Raw genomic sequence first — 19155 nt, 5'->3', positions numbered from 1 at the left:
GACGAGTCCGCAATTCTGCCCTGTCCATATGGAAAACCAGATAGGGGCTTTTACATGACAAAGCCGCCAATTCTGACACACGGGTTCACTACGGGTGGCCGGCGGTCGGGCTCCCGGCGACCAGCATCCCGGCGCCGGGAGCCCGACCGCCGGCTTACCGACAGCTTGGCGAGCGCAAATGAGCCCCTTGCGGGCTCGCTGCGCTCGCCACGCTACGGGCACGGTGGCGCGCTACGCGCGCCACACTATTTTATTCTCCCTCTATGGGGGTCGTGGACCCCCACGAGGGAAAATAAGTGTCGGTAAGCCGGCGGTCGGGCTCCCGGCGCCGGTATACTGAGCGCCGGGAGCCCGACCGCCGGCAAACAGAAGACCACCCCTGACACACGCCTAGCTGAGGCTAGGGCCAACAGCATGACCACTTTCCACGTGAGATACTTTAGCTCCACCGTCTTAAGTGGCTCAAACCAGTGGGATTTCAGGAAAGCCAATACCACGTTAAGATCCCAAGGTGCCACTGGTGGCACAAAAGGAGGCTGAATATGCAGCACTCCCTTAACAAACGTCTGAACCTCAGGCAGTGAAGCCAGTTCCTTTTGAAAGAAAATGGATAGGGCCGAAATCTGGACCTTTATGGACCCTAATTTTAGGCCCATAGTCACACCAGACTGTAGGAAGTGCAGGAATCGACCCAGTTGGAATTCCTCTGTAGGGGCCTTCCTGGCCTCACACCAAGCAACATATTTTCGCCATATACGGTGATAATGTTTTGCTGTCACATCCTTCCTAGCCTTTATCAGCGTAGGAATAACTGCTTCCGGAATGCCCTTTTCTGCTAGGATCCGGTGTTCAACCGCCATGCCGTCAAACGCAGCCGCGGTAAGTCTTGGAACAGACAGGGCCCTTGTTGTAACAGGTCCTGTCTGAGAGGCAGAGGCCACGGGTCCTCTGTGAGCATTTCTTGCAATTCCGGGTACCAAGTCCTTCTTGGCCAATCCGGAACAATGAGTATTGTTCTCACTCCTCTTTTTCTTACAATTCCCAGTACCTTTGGTATGAGAGGAAGAGGAGGAAACACATAGACCGACTGGAACACCCACGGTGTTACTAGTGCGTCCACAGCTATCGCCTGAGGTCCCTTGACCTGGCGCAATATCTTTTTAGCTTTTTGTTGAGACGGGACGCCATCATGTCCACCTGTGGCAGTTCCCATAGATTTGCAATCTGCGTGAAGACTTCTTGATGAAGTCCCCACTCTCCCGGGTGGAGGTCGTGTCTGCTGAGGAAGTCTGCTTCCCAGTTGTCCACTTCCGGAATGAACACTGCTGACAGTGCTAGTACGTGATTCTCCGCCCACCGAAGAATCCTGGTGGCTTCTGCCATTGCCACCCTGCTTCTTGTGCCACCCTGGCGGTTTACATGGGCCACTGCCGTGATGTTGTCTGACTGAATCAGCACTGGTTGGTTTCGAAGCAGAGGCTCCGCTTGACTCAGGGCGTTGTATATGGCCCTTAGTTCTAGGATATTGATGTGTAGACAAGTCTCCTGACTTGACCACAACCCTTAGAAGTTTCTTCCTTGAGTGACTGCCCCCCACCCTCGGAGGCTTGCATCCGTGGTCACCAGGACCCAGTCCTGTATGCCGAATCTGCGGCCCTCGAGGAGGTGAGCACCTTGTAGCCACCACAGAAGAGACACCCTGGCCCTGGGGGACAGGGTGATCATCCGATGCATCTGAAGATGCGATCCGGACCACTTGTCCAGCAAATCCCACTGAAAGATCCTCGCATGGAACCTGCCGAAGGGAATGGCTTCGTATGACGCCACCATCTTTCCCAGGACTCGCGTGCAGCGATGCACCGACACCTGTTTTGGCTTTAGGAGGTCTCTGACCAGAGTCACGAGCTCCTGAGCCTTCTCCTCCGGGAGAAACACCTTCTTCTGGTCGGTGTCCAGAATCATGCCCAGGAAGGGCAGACGCGTCGCAGGAATCAGCTGCGACTTTGGAATGTTCAGAATCCAGCCGTGCTGATGCAACACTTCCTGAGAGTGTGCTACGCTGATCAGCAACTGCTCCCTGGACCTCGCCTTTGTGAGGAGATCATCCAAGTATGGGATAATTGTAACCCCTTGCTTCCGAAGGAGCACCATCATTTCCGCCATCACCTTGGTAAACACTCTCGGTGCTGTGGACAGGCCAAACGGCAACGTCTGGAATTGGTAATGACAGTCCCGTACCACAAACCTGAGGTACTCCTGATGAGGCGGATAAATGGGGACATGCAAGTAAGCATCCTTGATGTCCAGAGACACCATAAAATCCCCTTCCTCCAGGCTTGCAATGATCGCTCTGAGCGATTCCATTTTGAACTTGAATTTCTTCAGATAAACGTTCAGGGATTTTAAATTTAAAATGGGTCTGACCGAACCGTCCGGTTTCGGTACCACAAACATAGTGGAATAGTAGCCCCTTCCCCGTTGAAGGGGGGGGGGGGGGGGGGACCTCTACCACCACTTTCTGGAGAAAAAGTTTGTGAATTGCCTCCAACACTATCTCCCTTTCCATGGGAAAAGTTGGTAAGGCCGATTTTAGGTAACGGTGAGGGGGCATCACCTCGAATTCCAGCTTGTAACCCTGAGACACAATTTGTATAGCCCAAGGATCCACCTGTGAGCGAACCCACTGGTGGCTGAAATGTCGGAGACGCGCCCCCACAGCTCCTGGCTCCGCCTGTGGAGCCCCAGCGTCATGCGGTGGATTTAGTAGAAGCCGGGGAAGACTTTTGCTCCTGGGAACTAGCTGCATGGTGCAGCTTTTTTCCTCTACCCCTGCCTCTAGCAAGAAAGGACGCACCTCTGACCTTCTTGCTCCTCTGAGAACGAAAGGACTGCATTTGGTAATACGGTGCTTTCTTAGGTTGTGGAGGGACATAAGGCAAGAAATTTGACTTCCCAGCCGTAGCTGTGGAAACTAGGTCCGAGAGACCGTTCCCAAACAATTCCTCACCCTTATAAGGTAAAACCTCCATGTGTTTTTTAGAGTCGGTATCCCCTGTCCATTGCAGATTCCATAAGACCCTTCTGGCAGAAATGGACATTGCGTTAACTCTAGAGCCCAGCAGGCAAATGTACCTCTGGGCATCCCGCATATATAGGACCGCGTCCTTGATATGTGCCAGGGTCAGTAGAACAGTGTCCCTGTCCAGGGTATCTAACTCCTCAGACAGAGAATCCGTCCATGCAGCTACCGCACTACACATCCAGGCCGAAGCAATTGCTGGCCTCAGCAGTGTGCCAGAATGTGTGTAAACAGACTTCAGGATAGCTTCCTGCTTTCTATCCGCAGGATCCTTTAGGGCGGCCGTATCCGGAGACGGCAGGGCCACCTTCTTAGACAAGCGTGTCAACGCCTTGTCTACCCTAGGGGAGGATTCCCAGCGTAACCTGTCCGTTGGCGGGAAAGGATACGCCATAAGTAATCTCTTGGAAACTATCACCTTCCTGTCAGGGGAATCCCACGCTTTTTCACATAATTCATTCAATTCATGTGAAGGGGGAAAAGTCACTTCATGCTTTTTCTCCCCATACATATAAATCCTCTTGTCAGGGACAGGATTTTCCTCAGAAATGTGTAATACATCCTTCATAGCTACAATCATGTAGCGGATGGCTTTAGTCATTTTAGGCTGCAACTTTGCCTCATCATCATCGACACTGGAGTCAGATTCCGTGTCGACATCTGTGTCAACTATCTGGGATAGTGTGCGCTTTTGAGACCCTGACGGCCTCTGCACTGAAGGATCAGGCATGGGTTGAGACCCTGACTGTCCCCCGGTTACAGTTTTATCCAATCTGTTATGCAAGGAGTTTACATTATCATTTAACACCTTCCACATATCCATCCAATCAGGTGTCGGCACCGTCGGCGGCGACACCACACTCAGCTGCACTTGTTCTGCCTCCACGTATCCTTCCTCATCAAACATGTCGACACAGGCGTACCGACACACAGCACACACACAGGTAATGCTCTGACTAAGGACAGGACCCCACAAAGGCTTTTGGGGAGACAGAGAGAGAGTATGCCAGCACACACCCCAGCGCTATATAACCCAGGGATTACACTGTAACTTAGTGTTTACCCTGTAGCTGCTGTTAATATATATACTGCGCCTAAATGTATGTGCCCCCCCTCTCTTTTTTACTCTTTAATGCACCTGTATACTGCAGGGGAGAGCCTGGGGAGCGTCCTGCCAGCGGAGCTGTGAAGAGAAAATGGCGCTGGTGTGCTGAGGAAGAAGGCCCCGCCCCCTCAGCGGCAGGCTTCTGTCCCGCTTTAATGTTTAAAAAATGGCGGGGGCTCGGGCATATATACAGTCCCAGACTGTAGATAGGTCTCTTTTTGCCAAAAAGGTACTTAATTGCTGCCCAGGGCGCCCCCCCCTGCGCCCTGCAAGCTACAGTGACCGGAGTGTGCGGTGTGCTGTGTGAGCAATGGCGCACAGCTGCAGTGCTGTGCGCTACCTTAAGTGAAGACAGGGGTCTTCAGCCGCCGATTTCGATGTCTTCATGCTTCTGCTGCTTCTGTTTTTCTGGCTCTGCGAGGGGGACGGCGGCGCGGCTCCGGGAACGGACGATCAAGGTTAGGTACCTGTGTTCGATCCCTCTGGAGCTAATGGTGTCCAGTAGCCTAAGAAGCGCTACCTAGCTGCCGTGAGTAGGTTTGCTTCTCTCCCCTCAGTCCCTCGTAGCAGAGAGTCTGTTGCCAGCAGAAGCTCTCTGAAAACAAAAAACCTAACAAAATACTTTCTTTTCTAGCAAGCTCAGGAGAGCCCACTAGGAGCACCCAGCTCGGCCAGGCACAGATTCTAACTGAGGTCTGGAGGAGGGGCATAGAGGGAGGAGCCAGTGCACACCAGATAGTACTAAATCTTTCTTTAGAGTGCCCAGTCTCCTGCGGAGCCCGCTATTCCCCATGGTCCTTACGGAGTCCCCAGCATCCACTAGGACGTTAGAGAAACATAAATGCATTCTGTGCTTAGACTTAGGTCCCATAGCCATGATATCTCATCATGGTATGCAATTATTCCAAAATACAGAAAAATCCGATATCCAAAATACCTCTGGTCCCAAGCATTTTGGATAAGGGATACTCAACCTGTATATATATGTATATATATATATATACACATACATATATATATATATATATATATATACACATACATATATATATATATATATATATATATATATATATATATATATATATATATACACACACACATATATATATACATACATACACACACACACACACACATATATGTACACACACAATCAATTTTTATTTTTCCTGAAATAAGTAAATATCTAATGGGTCAATATAAATTAGAATTATATTCTGCAATTGTGTGTACATTTTCTGATCAATATATTTATATTTGAAATTTAATCTGAGAGAGTGTGTGTATATATATATATATATATATATACGTAGAAAGAAATCGGCGGCACTCCAGGATTTAGTCAAGCAAAACTTGTGTATTAAAGCATCACAAGATACAATACAAAACCGACGTTTCGGGGCCCGTAGCCCCTTCTTCAAGGTGTATGTGATGTGTGTTAAGAGCTTTTTTCTTTAACTTTAGAAGTTGTTGGTAAATGTCCTTCGACTCCAGTATTGATTCTGTGGGGGGTAAGCACTCCTTGAATCGTAGCCGGTCAGCGTCCTCATCCGTAAAGCTATAAGTGTCCCCTTTATTGGTGATCACTCCCCTGTGGCCACTCTGTTCGATGCTCTGTTGCAAGGTCCTTATTAAAACAACAGAAGGAGGAGATTTTATTAATGGACATCCGACACACACCACCCGTCGAGCCTGCGGAATCAACCCAACAGGTAATTCCATGGAAAACAACATACACTACCACCAGCCCAGTGGTCCAGAGAGCAGTGAGAGCCCTCTGGCCCATAGTGCGAACAGATGAAAATCTCAAATGCTTCAGGTCCAAGAGACCCATGGCTTGTTTTCTGAGGGGAAAAAATATCAAGGACAGTATAGTCCACCCATATATAACAGGATTTAGTGATATTTCCCCTTCCAACTTTCTAACCAAAAAACCTGGATGCTATAGATGCCTAGGGTGCACCACGTGTACACACATGCTGACAGGATCTTCCTTCAAGTTTCCTCTGTCCGAGAAGGTGGGACAAATTAGGCAAGTTTTAACCTGCACTTCTAAATACATAGTCTATCTCATAATATGCCCATGTGGCAAAGGCTATGTGGGGAAGACCATCAGGACAGCAAGAGAACGCATGGCTTTACACAGATCTGCCATCAGCCAAGCACTGTCGGGGAAGAAGATCGATCAACCCGTAGCCAGGCACTTTGCTGAGAAGAGACATCCATTGAACTCGCTCAAGCACATTCTTATAGACCAAGTACCAGATACTATCCGAGGAGGAGACAGAGGGGGTAAACTCCTCACGTTAGAAGCAAGATGGATTTTCAAACTTAACACAATAAGCCCTATGGGCTTAAATGAGAACATCGCATGGAATTCCCTGCACTAATGTGGCACTGAATATACGATGAATGTACCATGATGGACAGTAGAACATTTTCCATTAGAACCCAATTTAGTGGAAATATATATTATACCATTATGTGGTTATATGTCATTACCATGGGAGTCACATTTTAAACCTATAGACACCCTACACACACGGTGATGCTATAATAGGATTCCGTCCCACTAACATCTGGGGAGTGGGAGCACGACCCGGTCTCGTGGCCATCAGCACCTTCTCCTGTTAGGCTACTACGGCTCCTGAGAATAAGAGGTTTTTTAGCTTATATATTTTGCATACACTCTAACCCTGTTTAATGTTCCCATTTCTATGTCCATGCTCTAGGGAATATCCCTTAAATTGTATTATAACACAGGCATGTTATGCACGGGTGCTTCACTTTTTAAAATTTCGTTCACTCATTTGTTTGACAGCCCCGGCCAGCGCGATCCTATACGCCGGCTGCTACCATAGCAATCCGACGCATGGACGCGTGACGTCATCCGCAGCGGACCCCGGAAGTCCAGGGAGCGCGACGGGGACAGAGTGGCCGGAGGCGTCCGTCTTCACGTTCGGTTGGCGGGTTATTCACGGCTTATAAGGTAAGCTCTTAACACACATCACATACACCTTGAAGAAGGGGCTACGGGCCCCGAAACGTCGGTTTTGTATTGTATCTTGTGATGCTTTAATACACAAGTTTTGCTTGACTAAATCCTGGAGTGCCGCCGATTTCTTTCTACATATCAGCATTATCACGGAGGGCACCCAGACCCATTGCACGTTGTATCCAGTGAGTGCCGGGCTATTCCATAGTAATATATATATATATATACACACACACACACATACATACACACAGATGTCACCATGCTCATCTTCCTGCGATGCAGCATGCTGCATCATGGCATGACAGGCTGTGACTAATCTCAGCCTGCGATCGCTTAATTCCTTAAATAATTTTACAAGCAATACCCTGTGGTCTAAGAGTTTTTACTACAGTAACAAACTGACTCAAAACATATCTCCAGGTCTGGACTATCGCAGAGGAAAACAAGACTGTAGGCCATGGGTCTTCAACCCGCGGCCCTCTAGACGCTGTGGAACTACACATCCCAGCATTCCCTGCCACAGTTTTGCTATTAAGGCATGCTAAAACTTAGGCAGGGCATGCTGGTATGTGTAGTTCAGCTAGCGGCCCTCCAGCTGCTGTTGAAGACCCTTTCTGTAGGCTTCAAATCAAGGAATGGCCAACACGGACCCCATATTTAAAATCCATTGAGCTGGTTTGGATACACTGGACAGAAAGGTGAAAGCAAAGCAACCAACAAGTGCGGCACGTTCTTGAGAACTTTTGCAACAGTGAAGGGAAAAACTACCCAAATAATGTGTTTTCCATTGCAAAAACAATGGTATGTTTGGCAGCTGTACCATCAAAGAGTTGGCTGCTTTGAGGTGTCAAAAAGCCAGATTAAATTTTGTCGTTAGGGGGGGAAAGGAAAGTAATTATTTTGTTTATTTCCAATTGTTAACGGTTCTATGCTTAAATTTCAAAGTACAATGAGGCATTAACTGAAAGTGTTCATTAAAAAAAAAAAAAAAAAAGGTGTCCTAAAACTTGACAGAATATACATACGGATGTGTTCTTATACAACTAGCCTCAATATGGCATGTGATGCAACACGCCTGGCGCAAGTGAGCCACTAGGTAATGCATAAATGTTATCACCAGGCATCTTTTAATCCGAAAAGGTGTCTTGGTGGCAAATTAGTCAGCACAGGAGACTCTGTGGATTAATTTGATATAAAAGTGTCACTTATCAAATTTATCAGCAGTCTCCCAGAACTAGCACATCTGGCGAGAAGAGTACTTCTGCAATAATGCACGAGAAGATTTTCACACAAGACCTAAAAGTAGATAAAGAGAACCAAATCAAGCTACTCAGACCAAAAAAAAAAAAAAAAAGGTAATTTTTTTTTTATTGAAGAGAATGATCCAATATCAATATCATGATCCAATATCATCTGTGGAGTGGCAAAAGTATATGAACCTTTAGGTTTAGCAGATATTTTGAAGGTGAAATTAGAGTCAGGTGTTTTCAATCTATTTGTGACATTCAGGTGTGAGTGGACAACCTGTCTTTTTAAAAGATCAGAGATCTATCAAAGGGTGTGTACACACGGTGAGATATTTTCTTTCGATTTTTACAATATAGTCAAAATCTCAAGAAAAGTTAGTGCAGACTGCAAGGTGAAAGTCACCTTGCGATCCCCATTCGATCCCGATGCGCGGTCCCGCCAGGTCGGCATCGCAAGAAAAGATAGACTGTGCAGGCAAGTCAATCCTTGCTAGATCGGTGTACTATCTAGTTCATCTCACATGTCAATGACATCTCACATAAGCCAAAATCGTAAGCACATATAGTTCATATCTCAAGAAAAGTTAGTCAAAATCTGTGCTATCTGGGCTCCGGGGAGTTCAAGGGAAATCGCAAGTGAAAATCGGGCATTGCAAGGATCTCACTGTGTGTACACACCCAAAGTTTAATGTTCACAACACATGTTTGTATCATGTTACAAACAAAGGATATTTGAGGACCTCAGAAGAAGAGATGTTGATGCTTATCAGGGTGGAAAAGCTTACAAAACCATCTCTAAAGAGTTTGGACTCCACAATCAGTCAGACAGATTGTGTATACATGGAGGAAATTGTAGACCATTATTACCCTTCCCAGGAGTGGTCTACCAACAAAGATCATGCCAAGAGCAAGGAGTCTAATAGTTTGCAAGGTCACAAAGGAAACAAAGTTAACCTGAGTAACTGGGCACGAGTCCACCATCAGGTGGACACTGAACAACAATGATGTGCATGGCAGGATTGCAAGGAGAAAGCCGCTGCTCTCCAAAGAGAACTTTGCTGCCTGTCTACAATTTGCTAAAGATCACCAGGACAAGCCAATAGGCTATTGGTACAATGTTTTGATGACAGACGAGGGAGTGTGTGTGTATATATATATATATATATATATATATATATATATAGGTTAAGTATCCCTTATCCAAAATGCTTGGGACCAGAGGTATTTTGGATATGGGATTTTTCTGTATTTTGGAATAATTGCATACCATAATGAGATATCATGGTGATGGGACCTAAGTCTAAGCACAGAATGCACTTATGTTACATATACACCTTATACACACAGCCTGAAGGCAATTTTAGCCAATATTTTTTATGACTTTGTGCATTAAACAAAGTGTATCTACATTCACACAATTCATTTATGTTTCATATACACCTTATACACACAGCCTAAAGGTCATTTAATACAATATTTTTAATAACTTTGTGTATTAAACAAAGTTTGTGTACATTGAGTCATCAAAAAACAAAGGTTTCACTATTTCACTCTCATTCAAAAAAGTCCGTATTTCGGAATATTTGGATATGGGATACTCAACCTGTATATATATATATATATATATATATATATATATATATATATATATATATATATATATATATATATATATATATATATATATATATATATATATATATATATATATATATACACACACACACACACACACACTGCTCAAAAAAATAAAGGGAACACTTTCATTTTGAGTGTGAATCCAAATCCAGACCTCCATGGGTTAATAAATTTGATTTCCATTGATAATTTTTGTGTGATTTTGTTGTCAGCACATTCAACTATGTAAAGAACAAAGTATTTAATAAGAATATTTCATTCATTCAGATCTAGGATGTGTTATTTTAGTGTTGCCTTTATTTTTTTGAGCAGTGTATGTATGTATGTATGTATGTATGTATGTGTGTATATATATATATATATATATATATATATATATATATAATAAGATTTTACTTACCGATAAATCTATTTCTCGTAGTCCGTAGTGGATGCTGGGGACTCCGTCAGGACCATGGGGATTAGCGGCTCCGCAGGAGACAGGGCACAAAACTAAAGCTTTAGGATCAGGTGGTGTGTACTGGCTCCTCCCCCTATGACCCTCCTCCAAGCCTCAGTTAGGATACTGTGCCCGGACGAGCGTACACAATAAGGAAGGATATTGAATCCCGGGTAAGACTCATACCAGCCACACCAATCACACCGTATAACTTGTGATCTAAACCCAGTTAACAGTATGACAAACGTAGGAGCCTCTGAACAGACGGCTCACAACAAATAACAACCCGATTTTTTTGTAACAATAACTATGTACAAGTATTGCAGACAATCCGCACTTGGGATGGGCGCCCAGCATCCACTACGGACTACGAGAAATAGATTTATCGGTAAGTAAAATCTTATTTTCTCTGACGTCCTAAGTGGATGCTGGGGACTCCGTCAGGACCATGGGGATTATACCAAAGCTCCCAAACGGGCGGGAGAGTGCGGATGACTCTGCAGCACCGAATGAGAGAACTCCAGGTCCTCTTTAGCCAGGGTATCAAATTTGTAGAATTTTACAAACGTGTTCTCCCCCGACCACGTAGCTGCTCGGCAGAGTTGTAATGCCGAGACCCCTCGGGCAGCCGCCCAGGATGAGCCCACCTTCCTTGTGGAATGGGCCTTGACAGATTTAGGCTGTGGCAGGCCTGCCACAGAATGTGCAAGTTGAATTGTGCTACAAATCCAACGAGCAATCGTCTGCTTAGAAGCAGGAGCACCCAGCTTGTTGGGTGCATACAGTATAAACAGCGAGTCAGATTTTCTGACTCCAGCAGTCCTTGAAATGTATATTTTCAATGCCCTGACAACGTCCAGCAACTTGGAATCTTCCAAATCGCTAGTAGCCGCAGGCACCACAATAGGCTGGTTCAGGTGAAACGCTGACACCACCTTAGGCAGAAACTGAGGACGCGTCCGCAGTTCTGCCCTGTCCGAATGGAAAATCAGATATGGGCTCTTATACGATAAAGCCGCCAATTCTGATACTCTCCTGGCTGAAGCCAGGGCCAGTAGCATGGTTACTTTCCATGTAAGATATTTCAAATCCACCGATTTGAGTGGCTCAAACCAATGGGATTTGAGAAAATCCAAAACTACATTCAGGTCCCACGGAGCCACTGGGGGCACAACCGGGGGCTGTATATGTAGTACTCCTTTTACAAAAGTCTGGACTTCAGGAACTGAAGCCAATTCTTTCTGGAAGAAAATCGACAGGGCCGAAATTTGAACCTTAATGGACCCCAATTTGAGGCCCATAGACAATCCTGTTTGCAGGAAATGTAGGAATCGACCCAGTTGAAATTCCTCCGTGGGGGCCTTCCTGTCCTCACACCACGCAACATATTTTCTCCAAATGCGGAGATAATGTTGTGCAGTCACCTCCTTCCTGGCTTTAACCAGTGTAGGAATGACCTCTTCTGGAATGCCTTTTTCCTTTAGAATTCGGCGTTCAACCGCCATGCCGTCAAACGCAGCCGCGGTAAGTCTTGGAATAGACACGGTCCCTGCTGATTCAGGTCCCGTCTTAGAGGTAGAGGCCACAGATTTTCCGTGAGCATCTCCTGAAGTTCCGGGTACCAAGTTCTTCTTGGCTAATCCGGAGCCACGAGTATCGTTCTTACTCCCCTTTGCCGTATAATTCTCAGTACTTTGGGTATGAGAGGCAGAGGAGGAAACACATACACTGACTGGTACACCCACGGTGTTACCAGAGCGTCCACAGCTATTGCCTGAGGGTCTCTTGACCTGGCGCAATACCTGTCCAGTTTTTTGTTGAGGCGAGACGCCATCATATCCACCTTTGGTTTTTCCCAACGGTTCACAATCATGTGGAAGACTTCTGGATGAAGTCCCCACTCTCCCGGGTGTAGATCGTGTCTGCTGAGGAAGTCTGCTTCCCAGTTGTCTACTCCCGGAATGAACACTGCTGACAGTGCTATCACATGATCTTCCGCCCAGCGAAGGATCCTTGCAGCTTCTGCCATTGCTCTCCTGCTTCTTGTGCCGCCCTGTCTGTTTACGTGGGCGACTGCCGTGATGTTGTCCGACTGGATCAACACCGGCTGACCCTGAAGCAGGGGTTTTGCCAGGCTTAGAGCATTGTAAATTGCTCTTAGCTCCAGTATATTTATATGAAGAGACATCTCCAGGCTTGACCATACTCCCTGGAAGTTTCTTCCCTGCGTGACCGCTCCCCAGCCTCTCAGACTGGCATCCGTGGTCACCAGGACCCAGTCCTGTATGCAGAATCTGCGGCCCTCTAACAGATGAGCACTCTGCAACCACCACAGAAGAGACACCCTTGTCCGTGGCGATAAGGTTATCCGCTGATGCATCTGCAGATGCGATCCGGACCATTTGTCCAGCAGATCCCACTGAAAAGTTCGTGCGTGGAATCTGCCGAATGGAATTGCTTCGTAAGAAGCCACCATCTTTCCCAGGACTCTTGTGCATTGATGCACAGACACTTTTCCTGGTTTTAGGAGGTTCCTGACAAGTTCGGATAACTCCTTGGCTTTCTCCTCCGGAAGAAACACCTTTTTCTGAACCGTGTCCAGAATCATTCCCAGGAACAGCAGACGTGTTGTCGGGGTCAACTGAGATTATGGAAAATTCAGAATCCACCCGTGTTGTTGCAGCACTACTTGGGTTAGTGCTACTCCGTCCTCCAGCTGTTCTCTGGACCTTGCCCTTATCAGGAGATCGTCCAAGTAAGGGATAATTAATACGCCTCTTCTTCGCAGAAGAATCATCATTTCGGCCATTACCTTGGTAAAGACCCGAGGTGCCGTGGACAATCCAAACGGCAGCGTCTGAAACTGATGACAGTTTTGCACCACGAACCTGAGGTACCCTTGATGTGAAGGGCAAATTGGGACATGCAGGTAAGCATCCTTTATGTCCAGGGACACCATAAAGTCCCCTTCTTCCAGATTCGCTATCACTGCTCTGAGTGATTCCATCTTGAACTTGAATTTTTGTATGTACAGGTTCAAAGATTTCAGATTTAGAATAGGTCTTACCGAGCCGTCCGGCTTCGGTACCACAAATAGCGTGGAGTAATACCCCTTTCCCTGTTGTAGGAGGGGTACCTTGACTATCACCTGCTGAGAAAACAGCTTGTGAATGGCTTCCAATACCGTCGCCCTGTCTGAGGGAGACGTTGGCAAAGCAGACTTTAGGAACCGGCGAGGGGGAGACTTCTCGAATTCCAACCTGTAACCCTGAGATACTACCTGCAGGATCCAAGGGTCCACCTGTGAGCAAGCCCACTGTGCGCTGAAATTCCTGAGTCGACCCCCCACCGCTCCTGAGTCCGCTTGTACAGCCTCAGCGTCATGCTGAGGGCTTTGCAGAACCCTGGGAGGGCTTCTGTTCCTGGGCAGGGGCTGCTTGCTGCCCTCTCTTACCCCTTCCTCTGCCCCGGGGCAGATATGACTGTCCTTTTGCCCTCTTGTTCTTATAGGACCGAAAGGACTGCGGCTGAAAAGACGGTGTCTTTTTCTGTTGGGAGGGGGTCTGAGGTAAAAAGGTGGATTTTCCGGCAGTTGCCGTGGCCACCAGATCCGATAGACCTACGCCAAATAATTCTTCCCCTTTATACGGCAATACTTCCATATGTCGTTTGGAATCCGCATCACCTGACCACTGTCGCGTCCATAAACTTCTTCTGGCAGATATGGACATCGCACTTACTCTCGATGCCAGAGTGCAAATATCCCTCTGAGCATCTCGCATATAAAGAAAAGCATCCTTTAATTGCTCTATAGTCAATAAAATACTGTCCCTATCCAGGGTATCAATATTTTCAGTCAGGGAATCCGACCAGACCACCCCAGCACTGCACATCCAGGCTGAGGCGATGGCTGGTCGCAGTATAACACCAGTATGTGTGTATATACTCTTTAGGGTAGTTTCCAGCCTCCTATCAGCTGGATCCTTGAGGGCAGCCGTATCAGGAGACGGTAAAGGGGGGTACTCACGGAGCGATATTCTAAGCAATCTGACTAGATTGCTTAGAATATCGGCAGGATCGCTCCGTGTGTAGCCCCCTCGGCGATAGCGATGCGCGGCCCCGCACATCGCTATCGCCGCTGCTAGATTGGCCTGCATGCAGGCCAATCTAGCGGGTCGCTCACTTCACCCGCTGGGTGAAGTGAGCGGCCCCCCCGTCTCCCCCCGCACGCTCAGCACAGATCGCGCTGTGCTGAGCGGCAGGAGAGATGTGTGCTGAGCGGTTCGCTCAGCACGCATCTCTCCTTGATCGGCCCGTGAGTACTGGGCTTAACGCCACTTGTTTTGATAAGCGTGTGAGCGCCTTATCCACCCTAGGGGGTGTTTCCCAGCGCGCCCTAACCTCTGGCGGGAAAGGGTATAATGCCAATAACTTTTTTGAAATTAGCACTTTTCTATCTGGGTTAACCCACGCTTCATCACATACATCATTCAATTCCTCTGATTCAGGAAAAACTACAGGTAGTTTTTTCACCCCCCACATAATACCCCTTTTTGTGGTACTTGCAGTATCAGAGATATGCAAAGCCTCCTTCATTGCCGTGATCATATAACGTGTGGCTCTACTTGAAAATACGTTTGTTTCTTCACCGTCGACACTAGATTCAGTGTCCGTGTCTGGGTCTGTGTCGACCGACTGAGGTAAAGGGCGTTTTACAGCCCCTGACTGTGTCTGAGACGCCTGGGCAGGTACCAACTGGTTTTCCGGCCGTCTCATGTCGTCAACTGATTTTTGTAATGTGCTGACATTATCACGTAATTCCATAAACAAAGCCATCCATTCCGGTGTCGACTCCCTGGGGGGTGACATCACCATTACCGGCAATTGCTCTGCCTCCACACCAACATCGTCCTCATACATGTCGACACACACGTACCGACACACAGCAGACACACAGGGAATGCTCTTATCGAAGACAGGACCCCACTAGCCCTTTGGGGAGACAGAGGGAGAGTTTGCCAGCACACACCCAAGCGCTATTATATATGGGAACAACCTTATATAAGTGTTGTATCCTTATAGCAGCTTAAATATATAAAATATCGCCATAAAAAGTGCCCCCCCTCTCTGTTTTACCCTGTTTCTGTAGTGCAGTGCAGGGGAGAGTCCTGGGAGCCTTCCTCACAGCGGAGCTGAGCAGGAAAATGGCGCTGTGTGCTGAGGAGAATAAGCCCCGCCCCCTATTCCGGCGGGCTTTTCTCCCGTAGTTTGTAATATCTGGCAGGGGTTAAATACATCCATATAGCCTCAAGGGCTATATGTGATGTATTTTTTAGCCATAAAAGGTATTTACATTGCTGCCCAGGGCGCCCCCAGCAGCGCCCTGCACCCTCCGTGACCGTTGGTGAGAAGTGTGTGACAAACAATGGCGCACAGCTGCAGTGCTGTGCGCTACCTTCAAGAAGACTGAAGATCCTTCTGCCGCCGGTTTCTGGACCTTCAATCTTCAGCATCTGCAAGGGGGGTCGGCGGCGCGGCTCCGGGACGAACCCCAGGGTGAGACCTGTGTTCCGACTCCCTCTGGAGCTAATGGTGTCCAGTAGCCTAAGAAGCCAATCCATCCTGCACGCAGGTGAGTTGAACTTCTCTCCCCTAAGTCCCTCGATGCAGTGAGCCTGTTGCCAGCAGGACTCACTGAAAATAATAAACCTAAAAACTTTTTCTAAGCAGCTCCTTAAGAGAGCCACCTAGATTGCACCCTGCTCGGACGGGCACAAAAACCTAACTGAGGCTTGGAGGAGGGTCATAGGGGGGAGGAGCCAGTACACACCACCTGATCCTAAAGCTTTAGCTTTGTGCCCTGTCTCCTGCGGAGCCGCTAATCCCCATGGTCCTGACGGAGTCCCCAGCATCCACTTAGGACGTCAGAGAAATATATATATATATATATATATATATATATATATATATATATATATATATATATATATATATATATACACACACACACACACACACACACACACACACACATATATACACACACCCACACACATATCTTTCTATCTGTAACCATCTACATGGACAAAGATGCATATTTACAAGACCCAGCACACCACCTCTTGTAAGTAGTTTAACTAATTTACTCAAAGGTGCAAAGTGCATGAGCAGCAAATGTCAGATCAAAATATTATACTTAAACACGAGGGAACAAAGCATGGACAGTATCGTAACAATTTTGACAGACAGCTGTTTCAGTGCTAAACACCATCTTCAAGGCTGACCACGTGCATATTATATGATAACATAATATTTATAAAATTTTATATATATATATATATATATATATATATATATATATATACACACACATATATATATATATATATACATATATATATACACATATACACACACACACATATATATATATATACACATATATATATATACATATACACACACATATATATGTACACACATACACACATACATGCACGCACCAAAGAGAAAAAGTGAAAAGATAAAGAGCTGCAGACAGATGCACACAGCCCATGTTGCTGTGTTACGCCTGCTTTCTAAATCGCTCATGTCTAAAGTACAAAGTAATGAGCCAGAAAGAATGTAGTCTTCTGTGTAAAAGGCAGCAAAATGTTATATTTAAGTCCCGAAGTGATGACATTTATTGAAGCATTTTATACATTACCTTGTTTTTAATTAGCTTTGCCCGCTGTGCAAACTGAAGAGTGGATAATGTTTCCCCAAAACTCCTGGATCCAGGGTGAACATTTGCGATGATAAATGTTTTTGCATTACCTCCAAGTGAATCCTGTAAATGAGATGTTAGCAGTGACTGAAAACAGAAGTCTACACAGAATGATGGCATAAACATTTAAACGTTTAGTATTAAATAGGTTTAATTCTTCAGAGAACAATGTGGTTGCCATACACAGCTGCTCAATCAAACCTTTGGGCAGCATTGGCCACAAGGTTCTCACTGATGTGGTAAAACGTGTCTTCACATTGTAGGTAACAGGTTTTCCCATCCCAATATAAATATGCAGATTCGCAAATATAATCCACTTAACGATCATCTGCTTTGACACTGGGTAACCTCTATCGTAGGCAGCATCTGTTTTAATAAATTCTAGCATACTTTGGATATAAACCATCAATGCTCCAAATACATCCAGTGAGTGGAGAGATTCCTCTTCCTTTGCAGCCAGAATGACAATCTCTTGATTTAAGTGAAAATTAGAAACCACCTTAGGCTGAAAAGATGGTCAACCACAGAAAGAAGATCATGGCGTGTTAAGAGGTAATGCCTGTGGACCACTGGTTCTGGAGCAGAATCACTGCATGTGGTGAATTTATTTGGATACCATCAGCCAGAAGTCTGGCTGACCCTATCTCTGGACAACACGCTGAAAAAGGTCAGATTTGACAGAATAGGGGGGAATTAAATTACGTTTTTCGTTGTAAAAAGAACAAAACGCCTTTCCAATTATGTGTGAAAATGTTGTTGGTTTTTTTGCAGGAATTTTACCGCAAATTTAAATACACCAACTCTGAGCACGTGATAAAATATGGATTTTGAAGTGAAGTTAAAAATGTTGGGATTTGGTTCTGAACCCTGGGGACAACTCCCTTAATGACTAATTAAGCTCTTAGAAGTCTTTAATTATTCTTAATTGGTCAATAATGACATGTAATTTTTGGGGTGATAAAGTGCAAAATGATGGAAATTGATTTTGCAAAGTATGGGACAGATATATTGGAGTGCATTATGAGTGGGACAAGTGTTTTTAGACTTTCAGATGGGAGTAATCAGTCTGTTACCACTTTTTTTTTTTATAAAGTCCCCTTAAATGACCCAAATATATACTTATACCCATTTTTACGTACCCTAATTTTAGCACTAATTTTGCTGAAAAAAATTGCGTCCTATAATTTTTCCCATTTAAAAGAAAAAAAAAAAAAAAAGCATAAAATAGCTATTTGACCCAATTTAAGTACCAGAAAAACTTTTAATATAACCAATAATAAACATATGCCGATATCTGATGTTAGTTTAGCTTGTTTGGGTGATACGAACAGATTTATCCATTTTTTCACTTTGGGCAAAAATTCTCTCGGCAATACCGTTTTCGCTAAATTGCTTATGAATAAAGCGACTCGTGGGAGAGCATAAACTCATGAAAATTCAATTTTTGGAGCGCAAAAGACACGAAAATAGCAATCATGGTAAATTGTCACGATTGCCCTGCTAATTGAATACACCTAATAATCTCCAGGATGCAAAGGGAACAGCTAGAACAGTCAAACATATCTTCCACGGGACTTCATACAGAAAAACATTCAAATCAGAGAGAAAAAAAACAAACAAACTTACAAATCTGTTTAATGAGTCTTCTTGTCCTATGGAAAAATAACCCTCTGTTGTTGAACAATGGACTAAGAACCAGACTTCATTTTTGATAATCCAATCATGGGACTGCAGTATCTGTGTCTTCTTTCAGTAAAAGACTACTAAAGGCAGACTCAGATCTTGACCAAGAGATTGTTCAAGAGGGAATAATCATCACAGCCTGTACTTCAAAAGAGCTGTACAGTAATCACTGCAACAATTTCTGTGATACCAGTGGC

General features: G+C 45.6%; 1 protein-coding gene across 1 annotated transcript in view; it reads right to left on the bottom strand.

The window, feature by feature from the left end:
• Window positions 1–19155, bottom strand: part of KIF15 (kinesin family member 15) — a 438779-nt gene that overhangs the window by 271710 nt on the left and 147914 nt on the right. Inside the window, exon 10 of the mRNA XM_063922408.1 lies at window positions 17216–17338. Coding sequence (XP_063778478.1) covers window positions 17216–17338 — 123 coding nt within the window. The remainder of the gene's footprint in view (window positions 1–17215; window positions 17339–19155) is intronic.

The sequence above is a fragment of the Pseudophryne corroboree genome, chromosome 5 (assembly GCF_028390025.1).
Source record: "Pseudophryne corroboree isolate aPseCor3 chromosome 5, aPseCor3.hap2, whole genome shotgun sequence".
NCBI lineage: Eukaryota > Metazoa > Chordata > Amphibia > Anura > Myobatrachidae > Pseudophryne > Pseudophryne corroboree.
This window is presented reverse-complemented; position numbering and strand designations above follow the sequence as displayed.